The sequence below is a fragment of the Stegodyphus dumicola genome, chromosome 1, assembly GCF_044657685.1.
Source record: "Stegodyphus dumicola isolate Sdum_Otavi_A_Nest chromosome 1, ASM4465768v1".
NCBI classification, from domain to species: domain Eukaryota; kingdom Metazoa; phylum Arthropoda; class Arachnida; order Araneae; family Eresidae; genus Stegodyphus; species Stegodyphus dumicola.
In genome coordinates this window covers 202437086-202460712 of record NC_140768.1, presented here as the reverse complement: position 1 = coordinate 202460712, position 23627 = coordinate 202437086, and the positions used below count along the sequence as shown (strand labels likewise).

The 23627-nt window shown below is 33.3% G+C and overlaps 1 protein-coding gene across 1 annotated transcript in view; it reads left to right on the top strand.

Annotated features, from left to right (window-relative positions):
- Window positions 1-23627, top strand: part of LOC118202352 (uncharacterized) — a 108245-nt gene that overhangs the window by 12905 nt on the left and 71713 nt on the right. Inside the window, exons 2-4 of the mRNA XM_085824840.1 lie at window positions 6450-6528; window positions 18184-18353; window positions 21134-21165. Of these exons, the coding sequence (XP_085680966.1) occupies window positions 6450-6528; window positions 18184-18353; window positions 21134-21165 (281 nt within the window). The remainder of the gene's footprint in view (window positions 1-6449; window positions 6529-18183; window positions 18354-21133; window positions 21166-23627) is intronic.

Sequence of the window (23627 nt, the reverse complement as noted above, 5' to 3'; positions counted from 1 at the left end):
CTACAAATGCAGCGTGTGAGTTAGTGAAATAATGGAAGAATATTCCTAGAACTTCAGCCAGCGCGCGCTATAAATTTCGTCACTCGTCTGTACTGCGATTGGTCTAAAGCTCCTTGAAGCCTTGTCCCCTTCCAGTAAAGTTAAATGGACCCACCCGCCCTCCAACTGAGGACCACAGAATGGCTTTCTCCGATAAGTTGGAATGGCTGTCCATACCGGTTCTTTTGAGTCAATATTGTTCGCTCAAGTTGTAGACAGATCCAGTGATCATAGAATAGGCGTCCTGGTTTGAAAAAAGTCGTTTTAGTGTGATTGATATTTTGATTTTTACGTGGCTCTGGGTGTATGAAGAGAACTCAAAAATCATGGTAAGTGAATATTTGCTTTTAGTAGTGCTTAAATGTATGACATGTTTTTCCATTTTTATGTTATTTTATTGTTTGGTTTAAAATGTATTTTATTGAGATTATGTATTTTTTGTTTGCCTATATTGTAGAATTGGGTGTCCCTTTGACTTTTTAAGTGAAAATATATCGATGTGTACATGGGCAAAGTAAAGGGAGTGTGCAATACAAGTTTGTGCAATTCTGGGATTTTTTTTAAAAGTAAAAATAGGTCGACGTGTACATGGATAAAGTTAAAAGAGTGCACAATGCCATTTTTGTGCAATACGGGGATTTTTTTTTATAAGTGAAAATAAGTCGATGTGTACATGGATACCGAGTTTGTGCAATTGTTTTGTCTGGTTGTTTTGGCTTTGTATAGTGGCGACTTTTGGCGCAAAAATCACCGCTTCGCAAGCCAAAATAACAAGTAAAACAATTGCACAAAATCGGTATCCATGTGCAGTGCCACCAAGTTTCACCAAGGGGTACCCTAAGCTATACTTTTACCAATAAAGTACCTCCATACTGAAGAAACAGTCATTTATTAGGTTAAGTATGTTTGTTAAATAATTTGGCTTGCATGGCATACATCATACATTTCATACAGAAACATTCTACGTCGAAACATTGTTGGTTTTACATCTGTGGGATAATTTACATCCCCGTCTATAATCTGCCAAATTATTATTTATTGTTTTCTGCTTTCATCACCCCATGACTGTCAACACATAGCAGTCTGAGATAGGACTCATGCAGGACTCTAAAGCATTTTTGAATATTATTAATTGAATTAGAATAGTTATGTTGACGTTATACTATGCAATGATTACAGGTTTCAGCTAACTTTATGCAGAGTGTGTTGAGAAGTTTAAAAAAAAAAATTCTTTCTGTATGTGAAAAGTAGATTTCGTAAATTATTCTCATAGGAAAAAATAGTACATTTGGGGCTGTTTAAATTGAAAACAACTTATTTGTTATTCCAATAAGCTCAAGACCTGCACCAGAGCTGATGCGGCCATACAGGGTGGCAGAATTTAGGGAAGGCAAAATTTTTAGAATTTAGTGGTGTGCAGAGCAATAAAATTAAGGGATGGCAAACTCTTTAAAGTTTAGGGAAGGCAAAATTTTTAGAATTTAGCGAGAGCTTGATAGCAGAATTTAGGACAGATGAAGATAGTGCTGGCCCTGGATAAGCCTCAAGAGATTATCACATCTAGTAATACGGACGGGACTTTTCTGAGAAACGAGGTTCTGGTAGGACTGGTTAAAACGTGAGGATTCATAGAAAAAAGAGCCCTGTTGGAAGCGAAGTCCCACGTAGCTACAGGAACGATGCACTGGCTACGCGTGATTTTTTAAACTTCGCCGAAAATGTTTCTGCTACACCTCTGTCCCGCGTAGAACCAACCAATCAGATGAAAGTTCTGCTTCTGAAGAATTGCTTGATCCCAATCTGCATGATAATCGATTACTTTTTGACATTCAAGTCTTTGAAGTAACTGAAAATGGTAACCTAGCTATGTGGGTTTCCTGTAACTGTGCGGGTTCTGAGAATTATCCTTTTCGACATCGTTTCTTGTAGTCGAAGCATAATGTGATTGGGACTTTAAGATATCAGGGAATTCATTTATTCAGCACTTGGATGAGTTTTAATCATGTGCATGAAATAGACACAAGTATAATAAATAACTAAACCAATGTAAAGGCTTGATATCGTTCATGTGATGGAAGTGAGACAAAATTTAGTGGAACATGTCTTTAGTAGCTAATCTTGCTAATCTCGTGATACATCAGCAGTACTGTATAGCGGAGGTTACGATGATAGACCCTGTTAGAAAAAATACTAAAAAATGTTTTTAAAAAATCTGAAAGCTTTCAAATTTTACTTTATGCTCAAAGGTTTTTTTTTTTTAATGGTTTGTGTGCTGTTTGTTAACATTTGTGTGCTTTACTGTTCGCCTGGAAGACGGTGTACCCTGACATGGCTTCGACGGGATGAATGAGAAATCATGCTTGACCAGGCAACTATCTTTCACTTACCTATAGTCCAGTCTTGATGTTCCCAGGCCCAGTGTATTGAGTTGAGAAGATGCTTAGTTGAGAAGATGCTTGATCAAGAGAGGAACGCGAGTGAAATGTCTTCTGCTCAGCCCCATATCTATTAGTGTCTACTGAACTGTGTGTTCCAAAATACTTGTACCCACATTGTATTGGGCCAATGCAGTATTCGGATGTCGACCGAGTCGCTGTCTTGCGCGACTTTGCTGTACCAAGAGAGACAGTCTCCAATGTCTTTTTTCTTTGTTGACATGTGAACATCTAACACCTTGGCATCTACTGCTGGTTTCACTGTCATTTATTCACTTTGGATAAATACTAATAATGGCAGATTGTGAACAGTCTACCAGTCGTGCAGTTTCAGAAATACTTGTACCAAGTCTTCGGGCCATTACAATCTGTCCTCTATGAAGTTGCTTAGATCAGCAGCCTTTCCTATCACTTGCAAAAGTAAGTGCAACAATGCTTCCTTACCTTCTCCAGCAGTGGTTAAGTACCATTCCCACTTAATCACATGCCCTTCACGTCATCCAGACGAGTTCATTGAAAAATGTGTTGATGGCCATAATGTTTTGCCTAGTAAGTGAAGGTGTTAAAAAATATATTTGCAATTTAATGTTATCTACTTTAAAAAAATGTAGAGACTTATTTTAAAACCCTTGTTATTGAAAATGGCCAGACACTTGCAACTTAATGCATTTGTTGGGAATGGCCTAAACTCGTAAGTCATTTAACAATCTCATCACTGAAAATGTTACTGAGGTGATGACCAATTTATACCTGTGAGAAAGGGAAGTTCTATTCCAGTTTTGAAGGAGAATGTCTCAAAGGATGGACCCATGGATCTCTGATCACTCTTTCCCTAACCTCTTGAGAAGATTTTCAACTCAATGGTATTCTGTTTGCCCATAGAACAAAGATACTTTATGCTTATAAACATGCATACCTTTTCCCGAATGCCAAGGTCCAAGACTATGACATTCGGCTTCCCTACTACCAAGCTATCATAGCGGTGTTTTCAAACTTCTTTTTATAGTTATGTTACATATTAAATTGTGTTTAATAATAAGGCATTCTATGTGTTCTTGTTGTATTTTTAGAATGGTATAAGATTGAAGGCAATTGCATAGATAATTAAATTTTTGTTTTGCTGAAGGTCCATAATTTTTTCATTGACAGCTCTTAAAAATCCATAAAAGTCCTTAAAATTATTTATGAATCATATATATGTATAATAAAGTTTATTATGTGATTATTTATGTTTGTGTATAGAAGGGAATTTTAGAGGTATTTTGTATATTTCACTATAAAAAGTGTCTTTGTACTTTCTATACATTTTATTGTTTTCCATTTAAGGGGAAAATTTTTTTAAAAATTTGCTTTCATAGTACAGTGTGTCTAATAAAATGATTTACACCACAGAGAAGGGAGTGCATAATTTTTATCAGAAAGTATTGGTTATTATTAAATTAGTTTTCTTGCACCATATTTAAGGTCCAGTTCTACAAACAGTATCAGAGCCTATAAATTCTCTTGGTACTGTTCTGTTATTGGGACCGGATTCAGAAATATATGTATGTATGTCTATATATGTGTATATGTATACGCACACATTCGTACATACAAATATATACATGTATACATGAACACATACATCCATGCATATGTACATTTCTGAATCTGGTTCTGATAACAGTACCATTCTCTGTACAGCACTGATCCTAATAAAGTAATCCAGTTCAATCTTTAAATACTGTACTCTGTATACCTTAAATTCATTATTTTAGAAATTATTAATAATTGTTGACTGGACACAAGGAACTTTATGACTTTAGTGAACTGTAGATTGCAAAACACAGTTTAATGAAAAAGAGAGAGAGAGAGAGAGAGCATGACAGCTTTCACTTTGTTCAATTTGAATAAAAATTTTGCAATTTAAATATTTGAATGTTGAAATAACAATGAATATTATGTTATATCAAATTTAAGCTGTGTAAAAGAAATTTGTACAGTCCTTTAAAGTATTCTTATTTTGAAAGACAGAAAAACTGAGCTAAGGCAGTAATATGGTTCATCTTACTTGTCTTACCACAGTTAAGGCCACAAACTTTAATGTGGCAAGAGCAAAAGATAGTGTTTGTCATTGGGTGAGTAGTGCCATTTAGGTGATAGTACAACTTTGCCCAGTTCCACACCAATTCTAAAGGAAAGCAAATCAGGGAAAGGGTACATGTGTCCCCCACCCTTCTTCCCCTCACCATCAAACCACTTGAAAGGACTTTCAACGCACCATATATTTTGAATGCCTTCATTCTGTACGGACACTATGTATTTATAAACATCCATGCTGTGATGAAGTGATGAACACCACACATGCACATTTTAGCTGAAAGACGCGCTTTTTCACCCCTCTCTCACGTGACACTGGGTCAAGATTATAGAAGAGAATGTTACGATAATGGATGTTGCATGCTGTATACCAGTGGAATATTCTGTTACAACTTTATGTAAACTATTTGTTTTGTTCTTGTTATAATAAAGTGTTTGTCCTATTAATACATATGCTATATGAAAATGCCAACATCAAGTTCATGTTAAATATATCTAGAACCCACCTCATGACCTCATGTCAGCGTCACTAACTGCCAATCCTGTCTTGGTGGTACTATAATAATACTGAATTCTATTGTTATAGAGCAGGGGTTCTCAACCAGGGTTGAGAACTCCCTTTGAGGAGAATTTTATAGTTTCAAGGGTGTTGGAATGCAGTCAGCCTTTTATTTACCTGTTTAAGTATTTAATTTTGATTTATGGATTAAAAAAAAATTACTTTTATTCAAGTTCTGGTATTCATTAACTTTTTGTATACTTTCTCTTTTTTAATTTATAAAATGCATTAAAAATATTCTAACATTAAAGAAATGTATTTGTATTTTTCGTGTTTTGTAAAAAGGAAGGGGGGTGAACATCTGGCAATGATGAAAGGGGTGCATAGGACTAAAAAAGATTTGAGACCACTGTTATAGAGCATGCATCATTAGTCCCAGAGGTGCTGGTATTGACCGACACCATGTGATAATAGCCTACATGACCTCTCAATACTTACAATGTCTAATATGAGTTCTAGTGGTCCATAAAATCCGAACATGCAATGAAAGAAGTAGGTATATGTACACCTGCTTATTTAAATGATTATGTTCTATGCTAAATTATTTGAAATTATTCTGATTAAATGTGCATTGTATTATGACATACATGTATGAAAATTTTTTGCAAAGTATTTAATGAGATTAGTCTGTTTTACTCTATTATAAGAAACGTAATGGACAGCTACTATTAAAAAGAGGATAACTGCAACTGCAATGACAGTTGTATCATTATTACCATGGATTTTATGCATCATACATGAAGAACAGTTCTAGGCATTTAAAGAAAGTCCATTTTTATTTTAGTAATTCAAGTTTTTTTCCTTCTATTGTATGTTAGTGTATCTGTGTATAAGTCAAACTACTAATTATTATATTTAGTTTAGAGTCCTTCATTTTTACATTATAAGAACAGCCTATAAGATTACCTAGTCTCTGAATTTTGCTGCTATTGACCCATGATTAGATTTTAATACTAATGGAATGTTTTTAATTGCATACTGCATAGCTGTTGCATTTTGTTTCTAATGTGATAAAAGTTTGCTCTTAATATTGCAAAACAGAAGAATACAATTATAGATGATTTTAAGAAGAAAAAAAACAAGTCATATAATAATAATGATTAATTATATTTGAATTTAATAACAAACACTGCTTTTGTAGCTAAAAATATTGCATCATCACTGTTAATTTGATTTCATTTACAAACTGATGTTATGTCTATTTTTGCCCTGCTTTCACACTTGTATGATTCTTTGTTGTTGAAAATAATTCATAAAATTTTCTATAATGTAGTTAACAATCTAAATTCTGATATTAATGAGGTTTATTTTATTTATTTTTTTTTTTTTATAAATAGTTGGTAATCTTCCATTAGACACAACAGAAGACCAGCTAAAAGAGATATGTTCTGAAATTGGACCACTTATTAATGTAAAGTAAGTATTTAAAATTAGGAAAAAGAGTAACTTTAGTTTAACATAGAATTTTGAATAAAATTCTATTGATTTCAAGACTATCAGACATTAAATCCATCTTCTTCAGTTAAAAGGAGTAATTATTCTAGAGTTAAGTCATGTGTTACCATTGGAAACACTTATAATTTATTATTTTCATTTCTTATATCATGCTAAATTGTAATAACAAATTGCCTTCCATTTGTAATTGACCACTGGGAAGGCTAACTGAAAATTCTGCGAATTGCTGCCATTTCTCGTGAATGTGGAATGTGTAGAAGAACTAGTGTAATCGCTTTTTGGAAATTAAAATTTGATATTGTTTCATTTGTTCCTGAAACTAGTGAAGTGAAGATCATCTTTTATTGGGTTATACTGTTTCTTTTTATTTATCTTTATGCATTTTTATTTTGGTTTCCTACAATTTGACAGGAATTTTCATGTGTTAAATGCTAAAAAAAATCGGGAACTTTTTTCAGAACTTCAAGATGAAATTTGTGATGCATGTAAATAATTTAAGTCAGATTAAAAATATAAACAGAAGTTTTGAAAAATAAAAAGGTTTATTAGATTTATGTTTTATTATTTTTTTGGTGTATTTAATTTTACAATTATAAACAAATACAGTCAAAAGTTTTTAATCCGGACTCGTCGGGTCTTCGGCGATTCCAGATTATCGGTTTTTCCGGATTATAGATCATCGGTTTAAATCTGGTAAGATGGCATGCAGAAATGGTAAAATAAAAAATATGAAAATGTAATTTATGAAATAAAGAGCAATTATAATGTAAAGGGTATCAAAATTTACAAAAAAAAAGCCTAATATTTATTTGTTTACTTTATTAAACATTTCTTTCAACGCGCGCATGTGTAAAGCATACATTATGCATAGTCCAAAAATAGAAAATTGCAACCAGAAAACTATTTGATGTGTATTTGTGATATTTATAATGACGAGGAAATTGATTTAAATTATATCGGAGTACATCAAGATGAAACACTTCATTTAGTGAGGAATTATAAGCCGAATAAAAAAAAAAACATCTGCCCTGAAGATGAGGATAGTGCTGACAGATCAACTTCCAGTTCATTGCGCACCGCTACGCCCCCCCCCTGTACCTGAAATTGTGAAGTGTGAAATTGATAAACAGATTTCAGAATGGCTAGAGACACAGATCACCTCTCTGTCACTTTCTTCATGCCTTTATCCATTTTTTGCAGCAATTCCACTTTTTGTTTAATTGGACATCGAAACATTCTTTTGCTTTGTAGATCCTTTGGCAGCTCCAGAACTGGAAACTTTTTACCATAATTGAAAGTTCAAGCTTACTTTTTATAAAATAGCTCTAACAGTCTGCAAAAAATAATAAGCCAGATCCAATTCGAAGATTAAGGAACAACGCAATCTGCAACATTAACTGAAATAGATAATTAGATAATTTTAGCTTAGCTTACACCGTCCGTAATGCATTAAATGCGCATGTGTAAAGGTTTTAAACACATGCGAAGAAAGTTTGTAGCTTTGAGGTCCGGATTATAGATCATTTCGGATTATGGACATCTGGATTAAAGAATTTTGACTGTATCATGTTTTATTTCAAAACTCGAACATGTGTTGGTAAAACCATTACTGTTGGTGGACTTTGCAACTAAACATGTACTGTTGCCAAAGGGTTCTTTGCTGAAGTAAACCCATTATTTATATTATTCACAATGAAATGTTTAAAAGTTCTTCTTTCTGATGAGAGCAATTAGAATTGCAGTGCTTCGTTCATTTATAGGATTGTGTTTCATTTCTGTTTGAGTTGTGCCACCTCTGTCTGGACGTTAAACAAGGAAACATTTACTCATTTTCCTGAAGATGCCTTCGAAAGTTCACGGTTTTGGTAAAATTCTGTCTACATTGTTAAGTTCAGCGATAGACTTTCGTCAGTTTTAATGATTTTTCCAGGTCCAACAATTTTATCTTTTTAGTGTTTATATAACTAGATAATTTTAGTTTAGCTTAAGCCATCCGTTATACATTAAAAACGAGCATGCGTAAATGCCTTATGCGTTTATGCATGCGCAGAAAGTTTGTAGCTTTGAGGTCCAGATTATAGATCATTCTGGATTATGGACTTAGCTTAGCTTAAGCTAAGTCCATAATCCAGAATGTTTACTTGTTTCTAAATACAGTCAAAAGTCTTTAATCCTTTTGACTGTATTTAGAAACAAGTAATAATCTAATTAGAAACAAGAAACAAGTAGTAATAAAATTAAAAATATGAAAATATAATTTATGAAATAAAGAGCAATTATAATGTAAAGGGTATCAAAATTTACAAAAAATATTTATTTGTTTACTTTATTAAAAATTTGTTTCAACGTGGGCATGCGTAAAGCATACATTACGCATAGTCCAAAAATAGAAAATTGCAACCAGAAAACTATTTGATTGTTTCTAAATGCAGTCAAAAGGATTAAAGACTTTTGACTGTATTTAGAAACAAAACCACAGATTTTAATTACAGTCAGTGATTTGTTTCTAAATACAGTCAAAAGGATTAAAGACTTTTGACTGTATTTAGAAACAAAACAACAGATTTTAATTACACAAAAATTAGATTTTAATTAATGTAATGGCTACCATTGGTGTATTGATGCAATTTTTTAATATTTGGCATAAAACTGCCTTATACTTAAAGCACTTCACTCAAAAATATTCATTTTTTTTTCTGGATTCTAATTCTAATTTTGCATTATTTCTATTTTTTTTTTTTTTTTTTAATTTTGTTTTGAGTTATACTCTTTTTATATCTCACTTGTTGCATAAAAAATTCATGTATTTAAAAATATTTTTGATTTAAAATATATATTAAATAATATTAGTGTATTTTTCTCCTTATTTGTGTGGCAGACCACACAAAGATAAGAAATTCATGTGTGCATTTCGGTTACAAGTCGCAATCTTCAAGCTGTTACCAGGTGTGAGATGACATCATCTTACCTTACAGAAGCAATAATGTCTTCAGTAATGCTTCTACTTGACATTACAAAAGCCATAACTTCATTACTAATTTCAGATTTTAGTGATTTGCTCTGTTTCCGTAAACAAAGCCTCTTGATTTCAGGGGGCTGATTAACCAATGATTTTGCAGCTCTCTGATTTGTCTTCAACTGTTGTGAATCAGAAGATGTAAAATACAACCAAAAATTAGAAAAGTATGAGTAATTCAGTCTTGAGAAATGTCCCAGGCAGAGCAAGTATACAGAATGCTGTAAAACTCTCAAATGGAGATACTTGCCACTAGCAAGATCCTCACATAATGAGGACAGTAACTGTACTTGCTTTCTAAGTAATTGCTTCTATGCATTTAATACTGATTACAAATTGTTGTTGTTTTGTTAACAGAACTTCTTGCAGATTTATAATAAATGTATTTTAGATCCATATGCAGTTAACATGCAACTTAAACAAAATGTATCCAGCACCAGTCACTACAATGGAGTCACCTAACTAGCACACCAGTGTCACAGCGGATGACCTCAAACATAAACACCCTAACATGGAGGCATTGCATGGTATTGTCCCTGTGCGTTCTTTTTAGACCTTATGGTGCCATCTGTAATTGTTTTGAATTAGTTGCTGCTGGGCTACTCTGCTAAATATTAATGCCGATGTTTGCCAATAGAGAGTGCCTCTGAAGGTCATTGTTCTTGACTGATGCTGCTATGCCTAGTATAGAACTTTTGAACTTTGGTGCCATAGCTTGATTGCTAAACCAATTGAGTCAAAAACAGTGATGGCATGAAAAACGTCAAGGATCTTGGCGATATCTTTCTTGCATGGTTAATGCAGTGTGCTGTATTTATATTACTTTTTTCTTACTGTTACAACATAGCAAAATACCAATAAACAACTGATTATCAGTTTTAGTAATATATATTTTTTTATAAGCAGTGAAATATTAATTATGCCAATCACTTGTTGGTGAATATTTGGTTATTGATCCCTTGATCATAAATTAATCCTGTAACGTTTTTTTTTTTTGCAGCATTTAATGAACTAAATGATGAGCTTCTTAGTAAAATATAGATTTTATTCTCAGTTTGTAGAGATGGATAATTTAATACAATTCGATCTGTTACAATATCACACTCCAGCTCACTATTGCATTTTGTTTCTTGATAAATTTTACGCTCATCTACAAAAAGGTAGTCATCCAGAATAATTTTTCAAACATTTTTTGACATTGCTCATCAAAAGTTATGCAATACAAAAATATGCCGTTTCTGCTCCAGTGTCAAGGACAGTGTATATATATATTTGTTAACTAAGAAATTATTACAATCTCTGCCTCCTCCAGATAAACTTTAATTGATATTTTTATAAATTAAAGTTTATAATTTCTTCTTTCAAAATAACACAGTAGCATATACATAATTGAAATACAATATATAACATAATAACATACAGTCCGAAAGAGAGGAAGGAATAAAATAATTTTCTATTTAAAATTCAGGCTAGGGAGTACAACTTAATGCATCAACATTTTTATAGTTTTTCCGCTTTGATGAATGACAGTGTAATTAATAGGATTGTAATACCAGTGCTCATCTCATAAATCAAGGATTTAGACTTGCATTATTTTTGGGGATTATGATCAGTCATGATGAGGAATTTAGTATGTCCATCTGAATGCATTGCAATTTCTTTATTGCAGATATGGTGGGGCATTCCTTTTCTGTGGTAGTGTACCTTTTTCCAGTTTCTGTAAACTTCTTACTGAGGTATAATACTGGATGTTCATTGTCTCATTCATCTTTCTGAGCTAAAATAACACCCATATCAGAGTTTGAAGTATCAGTTTGCAAAATAAACTCCTTATTGAAATAAGGTGCATGTAGGCTTTTACAACAGTTTTTCCCTTTAGCTCTTCAAATGCTTTTGTGCAATCTTCTGTCCAATTTTTTTTTCTCTTTCTGTTCAAAAGTTTCCTTTCAAAGTTTCTGTTAAAGGTGCTGCTATAGATGAGAACATGGGAATGTAATGATTATAATATTCCACTCATCCTAAAAATGCTCTTACTTTACTTTTTGTGGATGGCACAGGAAAATCAAGAATAGCTTTTACTTTGACTTCATGTGGCATTCTGTTACCTCAACTTACAATATGTCTTAGAAACTTTATCTTGAGCAAGTTTACACTTTATAGGCTTAATAGTTAAACCAGTGTCATTTATTTTTGTCAAAACAGCATTCAGGTGACGTAGATGTTCTTCTCATGTGTTTGAAAAAATTGCCACATCATCTAAATACAGAACAGCAAAGAACACCGTGAAGAATTCTGACCATCATTTTACTAAATGAAAATTGTGCATTTTTAAGTCTGAAAGACATACATAGAGGTCTAACTGTGCCCAAACTTGTAACAGAAGTGGCTAATATCAGGGCATTTATTTGTTAAGAGTATTTGCCAGTATCCTTTCTTTAAATCCAAAATAGATACCATATTTGACGGCATATAAGACGCACCCTTATTTAGAAGGCCACACACAAGGAAAAAAAGTTTTAATAGTCCGCGCGATAGCGTGGTACCACAATAACTTAAAATGTAGTTTCTTTTAGTTCTCGCATTTCATAAAGGCCAAATAAACAATCATTCCATGCAATTACCAATCATATTTTTATTAAGGAAAATTAACAAACGGCAAGCTATTTTGAACATGATATGTAAATTTCAATAATGAATAAGTGAATGAACGGCAAGCAATCGAACATAATACAAAATAAAGCAGAAACAACAAAACACACAGATTCAAGGAAAACGTTTTCTATCATGAAATTAGACTTAGATCACTTTCAAAACCATAAAAATCCTTTTCACTTTCATCATCATCGAAAACGAGAATATCGTCAACACTACTGTTTTCGTCATCGCGAGTATCACCTTCTTCGAATAATGTGTCTTCTTCTGTTCCATCAAGAGCATTACTGATTCTGCACATCTTAAAGGACTTAACAATTACTTCAGGCTTTACGTCCTCCCAAGATCTTTTTACTCACTCGCACACTTGTGAAATAGAGGGCCGCTTCATTCTACCTGAGGGTGTTAGGGTATGATGTGGCTCTCCTATCCACTTGTTCCATCGTTCTCGCACTTTTTCCTTAAATGGTTTATTCACTGATACATCTAAAGGCTGCAATTGGCTAGTCAGTTCACCAGGAATGACAGCTATCTGGGTTTTTATTCTCTCGCTTTATTTATGGTTTCAGTTCTATGGGCGTTAAACTGATCCAAAACCAAAAGAAAGGGTTTTCTTAAGAGTCCACCAGGTCGCCTCGCCCATACTTTCTGTAATTACAGTTTCATTTCATCTTCATCCATCCAGCCTTTTGGATGAACTTGAGCAATTACACCCATTGGAAGTTTTTCTTTCGAATGAGTTTTTCTTTTGAATATGAAAAACGGCGGTAGTTTTGTGCCATCAGCACAACATGTTAGAACTACCGTATATCGACTTTTTTCATGACCTGTGGTTTTTATGGTTGTTGATTTAGATCCTTTAATACTCACAGTCTTGTTGGATGGTACATCAAATGTGAGTGGAATTTCATCTATATTTCCTATTTGACCGAGCTCAAAAGAAGTTTTCTTGCGTGCATTTATAACAAACCTATGAAATGCTAGTATTTTTTCTTCATAATCTGCTGGAATTTTCTGTGCAGTAGTTGTTTTTGTGCGCATTGATAAGCCTTGCCTTTTCATGGACCTGTAGCACCAGCCATCAGACCCTGAAAAGTTCTGATTGCCATGTTTTCCTGCAAATCCTTTGCCCTCATTGATTATCATTTTGGTTGAAACACTTATCCCAGATTTCTTCTTACCTATCACCCATATTTTTACGGCATTTTCAATTTCAGGCCAAGATGGAGCTGGGCATCGAAGGTTATGATTTTGTTTTTTAGCAGTCTTCAGTTGATCTTCCTGCAGTCGCCAAGTACGTATCATTGTTTTGCTAGGTGGTGGACCAAAATGCCTTGCTGCTGCTCTGTTTTTATGCACTTTGGCATAGTTTAACACTCCTAGTTTATACTGAATTGTATAGCTTAATCTCTTGTTCTCTGTAGTCATATTTTCTGGGGTATTTTTTTTAAACAAATAATTTTAAGCACCAATACCGACACGTTTATACAGAGTAGCACCGATACCGACGCGTGTGTCGGCTAAGTCAAAGAAAGTCTATGTAAAGAAGAAAAGGCTCCATAGACGTAATGTGATCGTCGAACCTGTTTGTTAAATAGCTACTACATGTTCTGTTTCTATACTTTGCCGTAAAAATCATGGGTACCAATGCAGTGTTACTACTTCCTCTTAGAGAGGAAACTAATGCAGAAACAGACAGGTGAAACCGCAACTAACTATATATCAACTGAGAAACTAAACTCTTAAGAGTTTGCTAATTACCAAACTTTTAGTGATCGTATAAGTGAATTTTTAATGCATTGCGTTGTGAAAATGCATCCGGGACCGCGCCGTGAGAGGATCGAATAAATAACATGTAAAATCAATATATATATATATAAGAAAAACACATAGAGGATATAAAGAAAACATAAGTAATAGGTTTCCAGATTAAATACCAGTTTATTCAAATTCCTCACAATTAAAAATTAATCTTATCCTAATCAGGGAGTCAAACTTCTTATTTTTGTTAGTTTCAATTTACTTATTTTAGACACAGGTGAATTCTTCAATTTGTCATTTTTTTTGTTACTTTTAAATTCATGATTTGCAAATCTATTACATGACTCTTTAATTTAACGGGTACCCGTTCTATGATTTCTAAGAGGTTAAGGAAAACATATTATTTGCAATTCACATCTGTTCTAAGGAAGATTACACAAACAACTTAAATTATTACATCCTAATTCATATAAAAACCTTAAGGTTTGTCTCGGTAATTTAGAAGGGGAAAGGGAAATAATTGAAAGCCTGAGAATTAATTTAAGATTCGACGTTGTTATTTTACATTCCAAGGAAGTCGTTGAAACCTTACTTAAAGTTCAAACACAAAAAATAGAACTTATCTTGTAAGGACATCTTGAAGTGGAGGACTCATATCCTAATAAGCGTTGACGTCGGCGGGGCTGATTTTTACGGTCACAAATGGAAGTTTCAGAAGACATCGTCCTGTCCTGGCACTATTGGCGAAACACACACGCAGGTAACTGGTTTCATAACGACGAAGCTATTTTTACCCTGGAAAACAGAAACAGGAGCACTGCTACCCAGCACGGCTGTCCGCCTGGTCTTAAGTCACTCGCCCGGTTCAATTTCGCCTTTTAACCAGAACGCGGCAGGCGAGCATGTTTGCAGCTCCAGGCCTGAAACGTCTCTCTAGGCAATTACAGCTCGCCTTTTCTCTCTCATCCCAAGAGCAAGCTCGAAGTTACACTCTTAGCCCAAAAGTAAGCAAGTCCACCCAGTAAGTGATTCCAAGAGTAAGAAGAGTAAGTGAGTAAAGTATCTCGCCTCTTAGTCAAAACGTGGCCGGGGAGCATCTCTCTTCGTAAATTCCATCGTTTCTATCGCTTTCAAACAAGTTTCAAGAGTAACGTCCAAATTAAGTTCCGCAAGCAAGTCTCGCACGAAAAAGTGATTCAAACTCGAATTTTCTTCCTCTCCTTCACAAACGCGGGCTCCCACTATGGCTTCAATTATCGCCCCCTTAATTTGGGCAAAATTTGCGTTTTCAACCCCTAAATGCGGAAATAAGGGTGATCGCGCATGCGCGCCCTTCTTCACTTAGCCAACAACCGGACCCTCAATCGGCAAAACCTGAATGACTTACATCGAAAGTCAAGTGGCAACCTCTGACCCTTCTGTCACGTATTTCCTGTCCTAAGGTCAACTGCACAATGAAATTTCTTCTAGAACATTCTAAAGGACAAAGTGCGCGAAATCATGACTTGGCAAAATTGCCTCCCTTTCCCTGCTTCTTTTCACAATGAATCAAAGCTTGTACAAAAATTGCAAATAAAAGAAAAATAAATAATATTCTTTTAAATTAAATAATATTCCCAGAAGCATCTGTTTTTCCCCAAAATTAAAGCATTAAAATAAATAATTCAGAATCAAATAAAATTAAGATTTCCATAAATCAGAAAATCATTCACCTAGTTTTTATAACGCTATCAGACAAATTCTCTACACAACATGTTCGAACTTTGACGTCTGCTTCGAGCTTTGGCGCTTTTTGGCGACAGACATTTCACGCATGCGCAAAATAATTATGGCAGATGTAGAAAAAGTTATGTGTGTCTAGATCTTTATCTGGGCTAAAAATAGCATTCAGTATTGAAAGTTAACCTGTGTCCTTCACGTATGAGGCGCAGTTAACTTTTTCGAGACTAAATTTAGGAAAAAAAAGTGCGTCTTATATGCCCTCAAATATGGTATATATTTTTATGGCTGCTAGAGTTTCCACTTGTTGTTTGATATTAGGCAAGGGGAAGAATTGTGTTTTAGTCAACTTATTCGGTTTTCTATAATCGATGCAAGGTCTGGGATCTCTTCTTGCTACTTCCACTAAAATCATGGGAGAAGTGTAATCTAAATCTCCTATTTCAATTATTTTATATTGAATCATTTTAACAACTTCTGTTTTAAATATATTTGTATGTGTAGAAACAATTCTGTATGGTTTACAGTGGATCAATGTGTTTTCTGCCAATTGAATATCATGCATTATTAAATGTGTTTTTTTGGTGTATTAGAGAAAATCTTTGAAAATTTCAATAGTAGGTCATGAGGTCATGCTATTCTTGAATTTGTTGTTCATTTAGCTTATCATTCAAGGAGCTGTTTTCTTTAATTTACTCAAAATCGAACAATGTCGGTTCAGAGTCAGTTGTTGGGAAATTTTCCTCCATATCACCAGTTTTAGTATCCTCCATTCATAAGGTTAATCGATTCTGCTTACTTATGGTAAGGTTTTAACATGTTAACATGGTAAACTTGATTATGATCTTTTTTTCCCTCGAAACTCCAACATAATTGGTTTTGATAATTTCTTTTCAACCTGCCCAGGACCTTTCCATTCAACTGCTAATATATTTATTTTACTGTTTGATAAAACTTCAGAGAATTCTCGTTTAATAGCTTTACATTCGTATCACACTTTTCTTATTGTTTGCATTTCCAGCATATTATCTTTGCATCTTTTTAACCAATTTATCAGTTGGAAAACTTATTCAATAACATTATTCCCTTCATCTTCAGGATTTGTCCATTGTTCATGTAATAATGTTAAAGATGTTCTAAGCTTTCGACCATATACTAATTCTGAAGGAACTACCATATATTAAACCCGCACTCTCGCACATTATTGTTCTTAAAGCAAGTAGAGCTGTGGGAACTTGCTTCTCCTACTCAGTGGCTGCTTCAAGACTTGTAAAATTCGTTTGACTGTTCAGTGAAATCTTTCAACAGAGTTGCTTTTTTGGATGGTGTATTGAACTTCTAGTTACTTTTATCCCAAATTTTTCTACAAATTCAATGGCTAGATTGCTTATGAAGGAAGTACCTTGATCAGTTAGTATTTCCTTCGGGAAACCCATTATACTAAATATTTGTAATATGGATTTAATTATTGATGTTGTTCCAATGTTAGGAACAGGTGCAGCATCTAGATATTTTGAAGCTAAACAAATACCTTTAATTAAATATCTATTTCCATTTCATGATATCAGTAAAGGACCGCATGTGCGAAACTTAATTTTTGAAAATACTTTTGCAGTTAATTGGATGGAGGAGATTTAGATTAAATTTGGGTTCTAGATACCAGCAGTTTTTAGAATAGCAAAACCTTTTAATTAAATCTAAAAATTAAAGAAAAAGTATATAGTGGAAATATTGATTACGTAAACAAAAACAGCTCAACTGTGTATTTATGAATATATTAACAAATTAGCAGACATTTTAGGGGATGGTTCAGAAATTAGTAAAAATATTGATTTGTTTATTGGAGTAAATAAGCTTTAAAAAGGAAATAAAGGCAATTAAATAAATGAGCAAAAATATCCAGAAGAATTTTAGGTTAAAATAATGAAATTATTTGTAGTGTTATAGATGTTTTGCATCTTTTAATGTATAGTTGTTATATGTAATTGATTCTTATTCTTCTTAGTAATTGTTCAGTGAAAGATTTCACTGAACAGTAGTAAACGAAGTATAAACGTTGATTTAATTGAGATTTCTGTAGTGATGTTTTTAATGAGCATTATTTTTAAATAATTTCTTTAATAGTGATTATATAAATATTTTTTAAAATATGTGGGACTAATCTGCAGAAAAATTTAAAGGAACAATTATAAAAAATGTAGAGTATCTTAAATTAATTAAGAGTTATTATGATTTTGATCTTTATGGTAACTTCTCCTTTCTCTATTGCTCACATGAATGTAAATTAGCTTTGTGTGTATTTAAGCTGATTAAAAAAAAAATGAGAGAGGTGCTGGCAATCGCAACTCACTGTTTCTTCGCCAGCTTGGCTTAACATTAATATTCCGACGTTAGCATTCTGATTTTTCTTGTTTTTATTTAATCTGTATTGGAATATTTCCAGATTATTTTTCATATTTTCTGTTTAGAATTTTTACTGACAATGATAGTAACAAGCCAAAAGTGTATGGATTTTGTGAATATAAAGACAAAGAAATGGCTCAAAGTGCTGTACGTAACCTTGATGGGTATCTTTTGCGAAACAGTCCTTTGCGAGTCCATATTGCTTCTAGTGAGAAGAGTAAAGAAGAAATGGAAAGTAAGTTTACTAGATGGTTTCATTTTTAGAAAGAGTTTCATTATTAAATCATGTGAGTGTAAATATTTCTAAATTGTCTAAATTTAAAGTACATCCAATTCTGATTTTGTATAATAGGTATTTTTCAGAGGACTTAAAAGAAAGTGCAGTTCATGTAAATTTGAGATTGGTGGTTTTAAATTTTGAAAGTTCAGGATAAAAAAATGAATTTGCTTTCAAATAAATCTTTCATTAAATTTTAATGTTTTGTTAAATACAGTACAAAGTCCAATATCTGGAACAATCTAAAATCCGGACCTCAAAACCACCAACGTTTTTCTCCTAGGCTTTACGCATGCACATTTGATTACCCCCTCCGCGCATAATAAAACATCTGAAGAGTCCTGATCCTTAATTTCACTTCGACACTAAATAAAATACCTTGTTATTGAAGAAACAATCATTTTAGCATAAATTTCTATGATCAGTAATTTATCTGCGTATCTGCTTGGCAACCGAAACATTCCACATAGATACATCGTTGATCTGATGCCAACCTGGCGAATCATTATTTATTATACTTTCCTGTCATCACCACATGTTTATCAAAACATGACAACTTGAGTAATGACTCATGTTGTGATACCTAAAAAATTTTTTTATGCTAGTAATTGAATAATAAAGGAGTATGGTAACCTTTTATATTGACATTAATTACACTTGCCGATGATTACAGATTTAAGTTAAATGCGCTAAAAAATGTTGACAAGGAAAAATTTACAAAAAATTTCTTTCCATATGCTAAAAATAGATTTTGTTGATGATACTCATAGACACAAAGAATGCATTTAGGGCTACTTGAATTAAGAATAGCTGATTTGGTATTCACATAAACCCAGAACCAGCACCAGGGCTCGTATGGCCGCACCGAATCGCAGAATTTAGGACCCACCCCACAGAGACTGCATCAGGCAATAAGATATCTAGCGCTGGCCCTCAATAAGGATTAAGTATATGTGAGAATTTATTTATTCAGAAATAAGTCTCAAGCATGTGCAAGAAATAGACATAAGTATAATATATAACTGAACGAATACAATTCAGGCTTAATTTTCTCAGTGCGCGATAGAAGCAAGATAAAGTTTAACAGAACAACTTGTTGTTAGTCGCCAAGCTCATGATGCATAGCCAAATATGTATAGTGAAGGATAGCTAAATTTGGTGATATAGCCACTAATTTTAAAGGTTTTTGGATGTCGCAAAACAAAGGTGAAATTTTCCAATTAACAGATTTTGTAAAGAAATGTGGAGATAAATGAAGATGATATAAAAGAAGTTTTTCATTGTGATGACAATGCTTCTCAATCTTTAATCAATTAATGAATGGAAAAATCTGTAGTATGGTTCTAGATCCAAAAAATACTGCTATCGATAGTGAAGAAAGTGACAAAGAAGTTACTGAAAATGAGAAAATTTCAATTGACAAGTTAGTTGGAATTCTCGAAACAGCAGTTACAGGACTTGAACAATGTAACTAAAGAAGAGATTATGTCTGTTCTACAGAATTAAAGAGAAAGTATTAGCACAATTATGAACCATCTTACAATGCAAGAAATGTTTGATAAGGTAAACAAATAAATATCAAGCTTTTTTTTTTTTTTTTTTTTTTTTTTTTGTAAATTTTGGTACCCTTTAGATCATAAATATTTCATTATTTCATAAATCACGATTGCATATTCTTAATTTTATAATTTCTACATGCCATCTTACTAGATTTAAACTGACGATCAAATATCAAGAAAATCCCAAATTCAGGATCTCAAAGTCCCAACTAGTCCAGATTTCGGACTTTGTACTGTATTTGAATTTTTATTTTATTAATTTAAGTGCATATAATTGAAGAAAATACTGGAATTCTGTTATTCTAAGAGACTTTCAAATTAAGGTCTTTCTTCTTGCTATACCACAAAAAAGGGGGGGGGGAAAAGAGTAGAAACAAAAAATTTAGATTGAGGAAAATCAGGTGTGTAAAAAAACAGTAACATTAATGGTAGGTAGGTATAAATTGATAACATTTGGCTTTCCTTAGCAAATAACACCATTTGTCTGTGGTGGTATTATTGTTTGTAATTGTTAAAATGTTTATACTGAATCACAATTTTTTTTGACTGTGTTTATTTAATAGACTTTTATAACAGCACTGGTGGGTGAGCTTATTTTAATAAGGGTTAGCTCATCCAAGCTTTATTGGACTCTTTTGGCTGGGAAGTTTTGGCCCTGCCTTACAGCCCAGACCTTGTGCCAATTTTCATCTTTTCCATTATCTCAAACATCATCTTGGCAGCAGCCACTACAACGATGATGAAGAATCTGAAAATAAATTGGGTTTTCAAAAATGTTCTTTTTTTTTACAAATGGTCCTTACTTAAAAAACACTTCTTGTATATTGTTCTACAGTGAGCTTGAAATTCTGCTGTTGAACTTAAAAGGAAGTAGGATAGAACAGAAGTAAGTGTCATTTGTTAAAAACTTGTAATAAATGTCAGAAATACATTGTTTAAAAATGATTAACAATAAAATGATATAGAGATATATTTATCTTATTACTTGCATCATAAATGATATTTATGTTTTGGGGTCCTAAATGTGTTCGCTTCTATTTATTAAATTCACTGTGATGTTTTTTAGTTCTATGTAAGTTTCTCAATGAAATACTAGATAAGATATACTGACACATCTGTATTTTGTGTGTTCATTTTTTTGGCATGACTTCTGATTAAGCTTAATTTATGGAATTTTAGGTTTACAAGGATTGGTGACTGAACAAGGAGAAGTAAGTTTTATATCTGCTGCAATTTTTTTCAAACTCTTTGGCTGTCATGTACTCATATATATGATGCACATAATAAAATTGGTGTATATTTATGTCATTTATGATGTACAATATCTAAACAAAATTTTGATGGATTCAATTTTTTATGTAACTTGTTAAAATATGATATGCAAATAAATTTTTAAAACTTCCATGATTAAAAAAAAAGTAACCTGTAGTGGTTTGAAGTATAACTACTGTTTGTACTCTCTGATACTGTTAAGAGTTGGACGACTGTTTTTGTGGAATGTTCCAGAATTCCGAAGGTTTTTTTTTTTTTGTTAAAATAAGTTCTATCAACCTATTCATCAGACCTGTGTGCATTCAATCTGTTACCAATCCATATGCATGCAACAGTATTAATTCCCATAAGGATGTTTGAAACAGAATCTTTGCACATGGTCAATGTACAACAGTCTTTACCAAAGTGGGCGATAATGCCCCCTTGTGGGCGTTTGAGACCTAGAGAGGAGGCGATAAGGGGCCCAGAAAAAAATGGGGACCGTTGACGTGGGTTAGGGGGGCTATGGTAGATTTGTAATTTGATTTACTTTATATTTTAAATTTCACTGGAATTAAAACCTACCTACTACACAATAACGAATACTTAGTTTATATTTCTACCCTGTATGATGGTATAAAAACTTAAAATACTTAACATAGATTTCGTAGGATAGCCCGCACGTCGTATGTGCGTACGTTGTAAAATGACGAAAAGCATACAGTTATGTAAATGCATGAATCGCCAAGTGTGGCAAACATTCTGGGGGAAAAGATTAACTGCGGAAGCCGGTGCACTTATGATGTTGTGCTCCGTAGACTACTGTCCGTTTTCGTTTGGAGAAACCTTCAACGCTTTTACGCATGCGTCAAGTCTGCTTTGAATTCATCAAAATAGGGTTGAGACAAAAGAGAAATGTTTACTAAACATGCGTGCTTCTGTGCTTCTGAAAAACCGGTCTGAGGAAAAAGTCCATCTCAGCGTATCGCCCCTTTTCAGAATAGAATCATCAACAGGTGGCGGTTTTGCAGTATAAAAAACGGACTGTACGTGGTAGCAATCGGCTGGTTCATCGATACTTGTCCTAACTTGCTCAGTACGATTGAGCATCGAAAGAGATAAACAAGTTTGTGCGTGTTTGTCTTATTCCTGTCGGTGCTTGCTGTATTTAAATCCTATATAAAAGCTCATAATTTTTCTTATATTTTCATTAGTGGTTTCACGCACTATCTTTAAACGAGTATTTAAGTTCAACACTTTATTTACATATTTTTGAAAAAAAAAAAAAAAAAAAAAAAAAATGCCATGTCGCAAGCAAAAAAGAAGAAACGGCAATACAGTGCAGAATATCTTAAATATGGATTCATAGAAAAATTCGACAAACCCATCTTTGCCTTTGTGCCTTCTTTGTTCAAAAACATTTTCAAACGAAGCAATGAAGCCTTCAAGACTTCAAGATCATTTAAATAAAATGCATCCAGATAAGAAGGACAAAAATGTAGCCTATTTTCAAGATCTGGAAAAGAAGCATAATGCTCAGCCAAGTGTATTGAAACTTTTTTCGATGGCTGCTAAGCAAGACGATGACGGACTTTGAGCTTCATACAATATCTCTCTGTTAATTGCTCAAACAGGTAAACCACACACCATCGGAGAAACATTAATTTTGCCAGCGATAAAAGAAGTTATAACTACTGTGCTCCATCAACCGGCGGCAGATATAATTCGAAAACTTCCTTTGAGCAATAATTCTGTGCAAAGACAAAATTGATGAAATGGCTGAAAACATTGAAGAATCATTGTGCAATCATCTGAAGACTAGTCAATTTTCAATTCAGTTGGATGAGTCCACTTTACCAACTAATGAAGCGTTGTTGTTGTCTTACGTGAGGTTTATTAAAGATGAAAAAATATGTCAAGAACTTTTATTTGCTAGAAATTTAGAGACAGACACAAAAGGAGAAACCATATTTAAAACACTGGAAAAGTTTTGTGATGAAAAAGGAATTCCCTTGAAGAATATTATATCAGCTGCTACAGATGGTGCTCCGGCTATGACAGGGTCTCAAAAAGGCTTCATGTCGTACTTAAAAAACAAAATTCCTGATGTGATTGCTGTACATTGCGTTATACATCGACAGCATTTAGTTGCTAGAAATTTAAGTGAACGACTGTTTCAATCATTGCAACATGTCATCAGAGCAGTCAATAAAATCCGAAACAACTCTTTAAATGACAGATTATTTAATCAGCTTTGTGTTGCTAATGATGAAGATTTCAACAGATTGATCTTTCACACAGAAGTGCGTTGGCTATCAAAAGGAAATTGTCTGACTCGTTTTTACAATCTGTTTGACTTTGTCATAGAGTTCTTGGAAAACAAAGACACAGCATTGCGTGAAAACCTCATCAATCAAAGAAT